At 42.4% G+C, this 12,534-nt stretch overlaps 1 protein-coding gene across 2 annotated transcripts in view; it reads right to left on the bottom strand.

Moving 5' to 3' along the window:
• The window catches only part of TP53INP1 (tumor protein p53 inducible nuclear protein 1), a 33,440-nt gene that overhangs the window by 5,948 nt on the left and 14,958 nt on the right, over positions 1-12,534 (bottom strand). For both annotated transcript variants that reach the window (XM_073631990.1, XM_073631989.1), the window contains exons 2-3: positions 4,731-4,982; positions 3,267-3,612 (exon numbers count right to left, since the gene is read on the bottom strand). In XM_073631990.1, the coding sequence (XP_073488091.1) occupies positions 3,267-3,612; positions 4,731-4,842 (458 nt within the window). In that variant the 5' untranslated portion in view covers positions 4,843-4,982. The remainder of the gene's footprint in view (positions 1-3,266; positions 3,613-4,730; positions 4,983-12,534) is intronic.

The following is a 12,534-nucleotide window of genomic DNA, read 5'->3' as shown; positions in this document are numbered from 1 at the left end:
TCCTCCATGACGACATCACAGAGCTGGTGGATGTTAGAGACCTTGCGCTCCCTCCACCTTCCATTTGAGGATGACCCACAAATGCTCAATAGGGTTTAGGTCTGGAGACATGCTTGGCCAGTCCATCACCTTTACCCTCAGCTTCTTTAGCAAGGCAGTGGTCGTCTTGGGGGTGTGTTTGGGGTCATTATATTGGAATACTGCCCTGTGGCCCAGTCTCCGAAAGGAGGGGGATCATGCTCTGCTTCAGTATGTCACAGTACATTGGCATTCATGGTTCCCCAGTGTCAGCAGCACTCATGCAGCCCCAGACCATGACACTCCCACCACCATGCTTGACTGTAGGCAAGACACACTTGTCTTTGTACTCCTCACCTGGTTGCCGCCACACACGCTTGACACCATCTGAACCAAATAGGTTCGTCTTGGTCACATCAGACCACAGGAGGTGCCATTAATCCATGTCCTTAGTCTGCTTGTCCTCAACAAACTGTTTGCAGGCTTTCTTGTGCATCATCTTTAGAAGAGGGTTCCTTCTGGGACGACAGCCATGCAGACCAATTTGATGCAGTGTGCGGCGTATGGTCTGAGCACTGACAGGCTGACCCCCAACCCATTCAACCTCTGCAGTAACGCTGGCAGCACTTATACATCTATTTCCCAAAGACAACCTCTGGATATGACGCTGAGCACGTGCATTCAACTTCTTTGGTCGACCATGGTGAGGCCTGTTCTGAGTGGAACCTGTCCTGTTAAACCGCTGTGTGGTCTTGGCCACCGTGCTGCAGCTCAGTTTCAGGGTCTGGCAATCTTCTTACAGCCTAGGCCATCTTTATGTAGAGCAACAATTCTTTTTTTCAGATTCTCAGAGATCTTTGCCATAAGGTGCCATGTTGAACTTCCAGTGATCAGTATGAGAAAGTGAGAGCGATAACACACAAACACGAATTTAACACACTTGCTCCCCATTCACAGCAGAGACCTTGTAACACTAACGAGTCACATGACACCTGGGAGGAAATGGCTAATTGGGCCCAATTTGGACATTTTCACTTAGGGGTGTACTCACTTTTGTTGCCAGCGGTTTAGACATTAATGGCTGTGTGTTGAGATATTTTGAGGGGACAGCAAATTTACACTGTTATACAAGCTGTACACTAACTACTTTACATTGTAGCAAAGTGTCATTTCTTTAGTGTTGTCACATGAAAAGCCATAATACAATATTTATAAACATGTGAGGTGTCAGGTGTAATCACTTTTGTGAGATACTGTATATCCACCATTTATATAATGATAGCGCGTTTATAACTTTTAAATATTCCAAAACACCTAGGGATTTTATCTAGTGAGGTTATGGCTTGCCCTGCAGCTCCAAGGCCAGAGCTCTCTCATAAATGAAGAAGCTTGTGAATATTCATTCATGCGAAAGCATGTGATGTCACATATAGGGCAGGGCTGAGCCGACCTATTAGACTTTGACAACAGTACTAGGAAGTGCCTGTGATCAGGCACATTCGGCTGCACAGGCACAAATATTGAAGAGGATTGCTCACTGTCTGAATAAGACAGTTGTTTCTTTTTCAGACATTTAGCAATCCCAAAAGCGCTTAAAGGTTTACTATATTTTTCAAATAAAGGGTAGATTTAACTGTAATTCCACTTGAAAAATTGCCCCCACCTCCCCCCAACACCTATGCTGGTTAACCTGTGTAAAAAAAGATGTATGTACTTAGCTATTTGCAGCCTGCTCCAATCAGGCGATTCCCTCTCCTCTACCCCAGCTGCAGGGGGGAGGAGAGATCGCTAAACAATGGCTGGGAATTCCGGGAGCGACATCATCACCCATAGGCTCCAATGTCCCAGCTGTTGGTGCTCACTTCTCTCCCCTGCAACCTGACACAGGAGAGCTGCGTTACAAGACCAGATTGGAGCAGCTAAACATAAGTATTTAAACCTTTTTATACAGCTTAGTCAAGCATAGGTTAGGAGGGGGAAGGGGACATTTTTAAAACTAGTTAGGTTTAGGATGGAATTCTATTTTAACTGTATTCCACAGTAGAACTCTTCAAGATCATTATGCTGACAAGTTTCGGCCTATAAAGATGACCTGTTCATGACCGACTGCCATTGTCACAACATTGGTAATCACAGGTGGCTGAAGTAAACACCCCAATTATTAAAAACTCATTTTATTCATATATATGTTAAAATCATACAAATGCAACAAATGGACACATACCAGGGAAGCCAATGATTTCACTACTGTCTTAATCTAGACAAATATGTATCCCTATTATTTCAGGTGTAAGCGGATATCCCAGCAGAAGATGAATTTGTACTTTAGAGGTACATGGGACCCAGTAAAAATGTTTTTTTTTGGACTTAATACTTATGGGGATATGGTACAGGTGTGTTGTCCATGTGTTAATTGGGATGTTTACGTCATCCACCTGTGGGTGGGATGGAGTATATTAACAGCTTTATTCTTATGGCAGCTAGTTATGACTCAGATCTTTTTGTAAGGTAGAAATGCGTCAGTATGACTATCTTGAATAGTTGTTCCGCTTTGAAGAAAAGCTTATGCAAGGACTCTCTGCTGGGTGCCGGACATTTCTTTCTTCTGCATACACATGGAAAACTAAAAAGTGACCATGTGCACAAGCCCTGGTTTTCATTGAGAAATGTCAGGTTTTGTCTTTGCCAATGAAACATTTCTTAAGAGCAATAACAGGAAAAATGGTTATCTAAAGGTCACTCAGTACTCTACCCAGCAGCATATAAGTCAATTTTATCTAGCACAAGATATTTTTTGTAAGTGCAACCATTCTAAGCCATTTTCAAGCATCATTTATTACTCCTCGCAAAGATCACAGTATTATTCTGGACTATGCTTTCATCTGGATTTTCTCATCAGAAGAGCACACTCATCTGTCCAATCTGACTGATATGCTTCTTCCTGCATTCAGCATATTGATGATACATTTCAGCCTAGGTAAAGTCATTGGATTGGAATTCAAGAAGAACTTTGTCCTATTGTCAAGCAGAGAGGACTGGGCTCTCTCTGCTGTAAAACTTTGTCCTGTAGACTGAAGATATTCATAAAAACCCCACTGTATAATTCCGTGACCTCACAGGACAGACATTGATCAGGACTATATAGACACTATTTACCTTGGACAGAAGGCCATCAGCAACAGCCTAACTTTAAACGCACAGAAGCTAAAAATAGTAGAAGGTATTCAGGAGAATAGAAAATAACTCACCTTAAATTGTTAGAGGTATCAAACTCTGAAGCACATGTATCTGCCTGCTTGTTAGAAAGCTTGTGAAAAGCATAAACAGACATGCTTGGGTGTTCAATGAGAAGGTTCTCCATAGGGCTCGTCTCCACCTCATTAGTGGTCAAATCTCCAGCAGTGAAGCAGGGAGGTGGAGTTACAAACCAGCTCTCTTCCATAGGACATGCATCGAAATGGACAAAGTACGAGTCACTAGTATTTCCAAACGGTTTCAAGGCACCAGATGTTAAGGATAATACGGGGTGTTCATCAACGAAAACCAATTCTTCTAAAGTAGAGGAGGCTTCTTCTGTTCCAGTGCAGGCATCCACTTTGAAGGGCAAGAAAACAATAGTGAAAAACATAATAAAATAAAGTATTGCCAATGAAATGTTATAACAACTGTGTAGTCTTCTTTTTTTTTTTTAAAGTGCTTTATTTAAAAAATACACATGAACTCCTGCCCTTCTTCCATGGACCATAGGTCTAATTTTCTCAAAACGGCTGAACTTAAATGGATACAAGTATCTGATATGTATATTTAGCAGTGAAGCCATAACAAGTACAAGCTGGCAGCTCGACAGCTTCTCCATAAAAAAAAAAACTTTATTATAGCAGTATCATCCAAAAACTGACGCGTTTTGGCCTAAGCTTAGGCCAAAATGCATCAGCATTTTGGAGAATGTTACTACTATAATAAAGTTTTCTATGGAGAAGCTGTCGAGTTGCCGGCGTGTACTTGTTATGGATTCACTGTGAACTCAATTAGGCAGAGCACCGACCACTCTGCACACTAACTGCATTATACAGCGGTAGAGCCTGGGTGAGTTTTCTCTATGGATATTTAGCACATCTCTGCAATATATGATCATTTCCCCAGTTTTATCCGTTAAAAAACACTGCAGTACAAAAAAAAATAAAAAAAATAAAAAAACACACCTGTTGATCTGCCAGAAATCAAGTGAACTTTCAAGGCAGCATAGGCAAAGTTCCAAAAAATTGGGAGCTTACTGAATTTGACACATCAACAGGTATTCCTTCTACACTTGCAGTGTTTTTAATGAGAGAAAACATGAGATGGCATGCATTTCCTATACAGTGTGATGGTAGGGGACTTAGGCCTATTTTACACTTAATACTATGGAGTTGATTTACTATATCTAAAGAGTGCAATATCTGGTGCAGCTGTGCATGGTAGCCAATCAGCTCCTAACTTCAGCTTGTTCAATTAATATCTTAAAACAAAAAAAAACAAAAAACTGGCAGCTGATTGGTTTCTATGGAGAGCTACACCAGATTTTGCACTCTAGTTTTAGTAAATCAACCCCTATGGCTGCTGAAAAAAAAGGGGCGTTAGTGGCAAGGGTGTCCTCTTTCATATTTGACTAGTGCAGCATGGTATTCAGATACAGGTATACAGAGTGTTTCACCACATACTCATTGTCCTACCTATGAAGTCCACCAGAATCCATTCATCCTCTTCCTTTTCATTAAGCTCCGGATCATGGCTCAAGATGTTGCTGGAGTTGCCCATAAACATACTATTTAGCTTTTGGAACATTGCAGGATTCCTTTAATAACCGTTCCTTTGTCCTCACAGTGATGGCTCAGATTCAGCCAGGTGGCACAGGCAGTGATAAAGTGCATAAAAATGTCTCAGCTTAAAAATAGAGGAAACATCACGTCGGCTTTGTATAAAATCTGCAGAACAAAACAATAAGAGTATTCGTATTGATCTGGACAAATTTGTAAGATCAAGATCAAAAGCGTTAGAGGACTGAGCCAAACCAAATCATGCAACAGAAGATACAACTGGATATAAAATGAAAACGTTTGTTATTTTGAGCAGCAACCAGGCGAGATTTGAACCGTATATGGGCAGGCTGATTGTACAAAGTTGATCGATTATTCCCGACGAGGACAGCTTCCCCTCGCCCCCCCCTGCTGGGAGAATACAATGCTTTGGCAGGACGGAATCGTGCAAATTTCTTTCCTGCAACTTTCACAATCTATGGTCTGCCTTAATCAGAGCTGAGCTCCAAACAGGCACCGGCTAAATAGGACTGTCATAATCACCCTTTTTCAGACTTGACACTGAGGAACCATTGAAAATAAAATTGTAGGTCTTGGGGAACCCCCAATTAAAAACTTTGTTGGCAGGCCATGGGAAAAAAAGCCCTTTAGTTTGGAGGCCAGTAGGGATGAGCTTAGGTGTGTTCGGACAGGAGTCCGAACCTGGCGTATACGCTACAGAGGCATTCCGTCCCCTGCAGTCGCACGTATGGAAGTGCTGTATATATGTGTGGCTGTGGAGCGTGGAATGTCTCCACTACCCAAGATTGGCTGTCAGCTTTGACAGCTTCCTGGCAGCATAGCTCAGGCGGGTTCAGACTTTTGCCTGAAAATGCCTAAGCTCATCGCTGGTGGCCCTCAAGAAGAATGCTGCACTTACAGTGGTGGTCAGAAGGTCTTCTTACAAACAGCATAAAAGATCATTGGTGTCATGCAGCTGACTCTGCCAAGTGGTACTTGCCCCAGTCAAATAGGAGGTTAATCAGCAACAGCCTACGGCACCCTTAGCAGCCTTTGGAGAAACCCTGGACACAATCGGGTCCCAAACAAAAAGGCCTTGGTAGCACTGGGTGGGTGGTCAAAGCAAAAACAGCAATTACACAGAGCCACAGACCTGTGCTGTCTGAAAAAAAAAAAAAAAAAAAGTGTGAATATTAATAGTGAGCACAGGCGCCGCCTTCCCTTTTCCATCCCCTATTCATGCGTTCGGCCCCTTTCAGGATGCCGGGCGCATGAATTACAGCAGCGGGGGTGTTTTTAACCACGTAAGGACCAGCCACATTTTGAGATTTTGGTGTTTACATGTTTAAAACAGTTTTTTTTTTGCTAGAAAATTACTTAGAACCCCCAAACATTATATATTGTTTTTTTTTTTTTTCTAAACCACCTAGAGAATAAAATGGTGGTCATTGCAATACTTTTTTTCACACTGTATTTGCGCAGCGGTCTCACAAGCGCACTTTTTTTGGAAAAAAATTTTTGACTAAAAAAATTAAGACAACAGTAAAGTAAGCCCAATTTTTTTATATTGCGAAAGATAATGTTACACCGAGTAAATTGATACCCAACATGTCAGGCTTCAAAATTGCGCCTGCTCGTGGAATGGCATCAAACTTTTACCCTCAAAAATCTCCAAAGGCGATGTTTAAAAAAATTCTACAGGTTGCATGTTTTGAGTTATAGAGGAGGTCTAGGGCTAGAATTATTGCTCTCGCTCTAACGATCGTGGCGATACCTCACATGTGTGGTTTGGCCACCGTTTTTATATGCGGGCGCTACTCACGTATGCGTTCGCTTCTGCGTGCAAGCTCATCGGGACGGGGCATTTAAAAAAAAAATTTATTTCTTATTCATTTTACTTGATTTTATTTTTACACTGTTTTTTTTTTTTTTTTAAATTTGGGTCACTTTTATTCCTATTACAAGGAATGTAAACATCCCTTGTAATAGAAAAAAGCATGACAGGTCTTCTTAAATATGAGATCTGGGGTCAAAAATACCTCAAATCTCATATTTGGACTTAAATGCAATAAAAAAAAAAAAAATTTTGTCATTTGAAAAAATGACAACAGAAAAATGTGCCATTAAGATGTATGGGCGGAAGCTACGCCGCTTCCGCCCTGCTATGGTATGGAGACGGGTGGGGGCCATCTTCCCCTCACTCGTCTCCATACCAAGGAAGGAGACAGACGCGATCGCCGGAGCCGTCGGCCGTAAGCAGCGGAGGGCACCGGATCGTGGTGGTGGTGGTGGGGCCTCTCCCGCCACCGTTAAAAGTGATCTTGCGGCGAATCCACTGTAGAGACCACTATTATCTTGTAGCTGACCGAACACGGGGATACCGGGGTTATGGCAGCTATCTGCTGCCATAACAATGATATCCGTCCCCAAATTAGGGACGTACATTGGCGTGCAGCGGTCGGCAAGTGGTTAAGAAGCACCTAATAGGCTTCAAAATAGGGTGGGCTCTGGGCGCAGTGCATTGCGCTCGGAGCCCACCCAGGTGGGTTAGAATAATGAATATTCATTTGCTATTCTAACACTGAATCGTCTCTCCACCAATCAGGAAGTGCGGGTCTGATACCCATTTCCCTGATTGGCTGAAAGGATAGATGATCCTATTGGATGCCTAGGAGGAGGGGAGGAGATGCATGGAGGAAGCTGCCGTAATGCACAGGGGGAGGAAGAAAGAAAGCTGCCGCTCTCCGGACACACTACCCGCCCGTCTCCTAGATCGGGAAAGTGGGGGCTTTGATGACCCGACCATCCTCCCGGGGAAAAAAAAAAACAAAAAAAAAAAAACACACCAGCTGCCACTGCTGTTGACTGTGCAATACTACTTCTAGGTAGGAAGCAATGCCTGCGTATGTAATCGGTAGAGGTCTTCTTTACAAATCTTAGCTTAAAAAAAAAAGAAAAAAAACATAAAATGATAAGCTATTATAAATAATTTTAAGATAGGGTCAATGGACCGGCAGCTGGGGTGCTGACAGTTTAGTATCCCTGTAGGTATGTAGAGACCCTTTGTCTAAATTGCTCCTGATAAAATAGTGTGTACTGCTGCCTCCGACTGCTAGTTTTACAAGATTTGTGATGTTATGATTGAGGTTCTCACTGTTGTTGGAGAAAACTATAGCCAATGACCTATAGACAAGAATCTCCCTGCTTCATTCATTCTGTGATTGATGCTTTCTGATCCCCTCTAATACACAATTAGTCATCAGATCACCAGTCATTTAGGATGAGAGACTGACATAAGGAAGAAAAGCCCAGCCTCTACCAAGATGGCCACCTCCACACAGATACAGTGCAGAACAATTCATTTCAAGTCAGTCGTGGGGAAAAGTTTAGCCGCAGAGTCTATTGGCTACACTGATTTGTCAAAGTGTGATAAACGTAGCCCATCTGTAAGACGGTCTCCTATTGTTTACATGACTGGTTCAAAATGTGTCACATGCTGATCATACTACCCTACCACCTTACAGCAATGGGAAGGTGGTTGGAAAACATGGTTAAAAGGGTTGCTATAAAGAGACATCCTGACACCTCATGCAAAAAAAATATTTACTGACTAGGTTATGTGTCAGAATGATTTCCAAGATACCACCATACAAAGGTTAGCAGGGGATGCGAACATTTATTTTAAGAAAATTGCTACATAAAATGACCTTTGGCTATATTCGGAATTAGACTACACCCACTTATAAATAGCAGATTAAAAATATACTAAGATCCTTATGTGGTGTGGAAAAACATAGCCATAACCACGAGTGTGTTTCCGGAACACTTAAAAAATTGCAAGGGAAAAAAAAATTAAAAAATAAAGATGATTGAATGTCCCCCTCTCATATGGTAACTGCTTTATCTCAGCCCAGAACATATATTTAGTGATGGGTATATGGGAGACATTTAGTTATGGGATATTAAAGCTGAACTCCACCCAAAAGGGGAAGCTCTGCTTGTTTGCTTCCCCCCCCCCCATCCGTTGCTGCCTTCAGGGGGACACACAGGTCCCAGAAGACAGAGGACCATTCAGAAAGTGCGACTCGGGCATTCGTGAAGATGCCGGCGCCTGCAACCAAAGCCGATGGACGGATCAGCTTGGGGTGCCGACATGGTGGGATCCCTGGACAGCCAAGTGTCCTTATATTAAGGCCTCATGCACACTGGACGTTTTACAGCTGCTGTTTTTGGCTTCAGACTTTTTTCTGCAGCCAATAAACCCCCCAGCATGTTATCCTATGTGTTCATGCACACAGAGGAGTTGTCAGCAGTTTTTGGTAAGGGCATTTTCTGGCTGGAAAAAAACCCTCAGAACTAGTGGGTTTTGAGGAGTTTTTCAGCTATAAAACAGCTCTAACTCTGAAAAAAGCTGAAACAGCTTCAAAATGCCAACAAACGCTGAAAAACGCGGCTATTCTGTGTTTATCAGCATTTGTGAGCTCTACATTTTCATGGGAGTATATTTTTGCAAAGCTAAAAAAAAAACACTAGTGCAAAAACGCTGAAAAACTCTCTACAGTTAATGGCTTTTTTATAACGTCCAATTATAATTATTATATACCTTCAGTAGACATTCGGGATGATTTACTAAAACTGGAGAGTGCAAAATCTGGTGCAGCTCTGCATGATAGCCAATCAGCTTCTAACTTTAGCTTGTTCAATTTAGCCTTCACAAAAAACCTAGAAGCTGATTGGTTTCTATGCAGAGCTGCACCAGATTTTGCACTCTCCAGTTTTAGTAAATTAACCCCAATGTTACTTATGCGATCTCCACTTGCTTATGAGTCCCATACTGAGCGGCAGGTCAGACGGCCGCCTAGTATAGGTGCCAGTCAGAGAATGCTTTGCATGCCCCGAATGAATCCAAAGCGTTCTCCAATTGTACGAGATGAAAAGCATGACATCACCATCCCACCCCTCCACCTTGTCCAATTACAGAACATTTGTGTTCAGTAAGCAGGATTGTAGCTGCATTTCATAATGTAGCCGCAGGAAACTGCATTACCTTTTTCACCAGACCATTTCCTTTCAGTTTCCGCACCTGCAAATGCACTGCAGTAAAACTATGAATTCACTGACATTTATTTGTATTTATGTAAGCGCTGCTCTTATCCTAGAATAGGAGATTATAACTAAAATAATTACAGTGCATCATCCATATACAGAAAGAGAAGGGACAATGTACATTAAACAGTGTGGGTTTAGTATCACTTTAATAGTCCTGTAATATATTTTTCATTAAAGAGGAAGTAAACCCTGATGGGTTTTACTTCCTCTTTGTTTCCCTGCAAAGGTAAAGCATAATGGGCTACTATGCATCGCATAGTAGCCCATTATGTGTCACTTACCTGACACAGGAGCCTGCGATGTCACCGCTGTCCCCTCTGCTACGGACCGTCCATCTTTTTTTTCGGGGTATCGTGACTCTGGCGCTGTAATTGGCCGGAGCCGCGGTGACGTCACTCCCGCGCATGCGCACGGGAGCCGCCACTAACGCATATAACCGTTAGCAGCGGCATGCTCAGTGCGCCTGCGCGCCGCTGTCTACGGCGCAGCTTTGCCTGTCTTTTTGCAAGTATCTCCTAAACCATGTAGGTTTAGGAGATATTTCTTTTACCTACAGGTAAGCCTTAATCTAGGCTTACCTGTAGGTCAAAGTGGTCTGTAAGGGTTTACAACCACTTTAAGTGGTTTATTACGGTGTATTCCTGTCTGCTTGTAACAAACACTTACTTTGTTAAATACGTACTTTGGCTGATTTTTTTTTTTTTTTTTTTAAACCAAACTTTAGTGCCACTTATTCTGTACCTAATTAAAGTTGAAATATGAGTTTTAGGGGGAATGGACTACCAAGCAGAAAATAGGACATACCACCCCCACTTTATAAATAAATGAACCCCCCCCCCAGAGGCTGCTGGGGTGGCAGAGGCACCTGCTCCTTAAACAGCCCTGGTGTATACAAGGAATGTGGATCGGGTTCACCAGCGGACCTCCTAAATATTAAAAAAAAAAAAAAAAGCCACAAAGCCCACAGGAGAAAAGACAAATAAATAGAACGACTTCTCAGAAAACTTACAGAAATGTACAGATTGGCTTGTTTTTCAGAAACTTGGTCAGCTATAAATACATAAAGTGGCAATCTGAAAAGCATTTCTTTTCGGGCAGCTTGGGACTTATGTGCCTCAATAAACATGGATTATTTTATTTTTAATTTCAGGAACCTGGCCAAAGAAATAGATGGAATCAATTGCCTACTTAGTGCCAAGTACTGCCATCATTTTCCACATAACCAGACAAAGGGAAGCTTGTTTTCTTTACACCTAGCAAATTGTGATTCTTCAGGTATTATATACTAGAGGCCAGCTGGGAAAGTTCTACAACTGATTAGCAGAATCATTCCTTCTCGGAGCTCCCAGGATTCTGACACCTATATCCAGGCAAACCAAGTGTGCAAACTCTTCTCCACAAGTGATTCTAAAGGATTTTTTTTATTTGAACAAACATATACGTACCTGCTCTTTGCAATAGTTTTGCACAGAGCAGTCCAGATCCTCTTATTTTTGGGGCCCCTGAAAGCACTTCTGGCTCCTCCAACCTATCGTGTGCCCCCCCAATATCAAGCCTCTTGCTATGGGAACACTTGAGCTGACTCGCTCCCAAGGTGCACTCTGTGTCCATTCTCACACACACTCCGCCCCCTCCCTCCCCTCACGCTCTCCTCATTAGCAGCCAATGGCTCCTGCTGCCGTGTGAGCCAATGACAAGAAAGACCTGGGAGAGCCGCTGCTCTTATGCACATCGCTGGATGGAGATCGGGCATTATAGCACATGACTAGATATGTTGACAGGCCTAGTACAGCCTTCAGTTCCTGGCAAGGCCTGTCTGCACACATACAGATGACTTTCCCCGCATGTGCATAGACCAGGAAATTTTAGGACTTCCGATTGCCATCTTTGTGCATGCATGGAAACCATTGTGTGTGCGCGCAAGGGACCCCCCCGAAGCTTTGCAGCACATCTGCGCATGCACAGGAGGAGAAAAAAAAATTGGAATTGCTGATTAGGTGAGAAACACTGAAGTGCTGCTTTGTAGCACAAATAAAAGCTTAAATTAAAAATAAATATTATTATTAATAGTCAAATTGTAACAGAGGTTAAGTCTAAACATGATTGACATTGTTGTCTATTCACTACTCCAGAGCTTTCCATGTTTATTTCTGAATATCTCTACCAAGACCAATGCCTTTCCTTGTTCGATCCCCTTCTCCCACTTCCTTTCTTCATTTCCTTTTCCTATAGTCTTTCTTTGTCTGCATATAATATTCTCTTATCCTCCTCCTTATGGGATACTGCCTAATTTAATGGAGTCCTATTGTGGTATTGCTATTTCTGTCTCTACGAGATGGATGTCCACACATTTTCTTTGACTTCACTGTAAATGTTAACATCGCTATATTTTTGATGCCCATTTGTCTGTTGGGCATACCGTTTTGAATACCCTCTACTTTTACCTCAATAAAACATTCATTAAACAAAAAAACAGAGGTAAGGGGAAGGAAGCAGGCAGCACAACATGATCTTAAAAGTGTTTCTAAAGCCTTAAGGTTTTTCACCTTAGATTGATAGCAGCCATTGGTTACCTCTGGTGACAAACCAAATGGTGTGACGCGGTTGGCGG

This window comes from Aquarana catesbeiana, linkage group LG05 (assembly GCF_042186555.1).
Source record: "Aquarana catesbeiana isolate 2022-GZ linkage group LG05, ASM4218655v1, whole genome shotgun sequence".
NCBI lineage: Eukaryota > Metazoa > Chordata > Amphibia > Anura > Ranidae > Aquarana > Aquarana catesbeiana.
The sequence above is the reverse complement of the archived record's forward strand: the minus strand, read 5'-3'. Positions and strand labels throughout refer to the sequence as shown.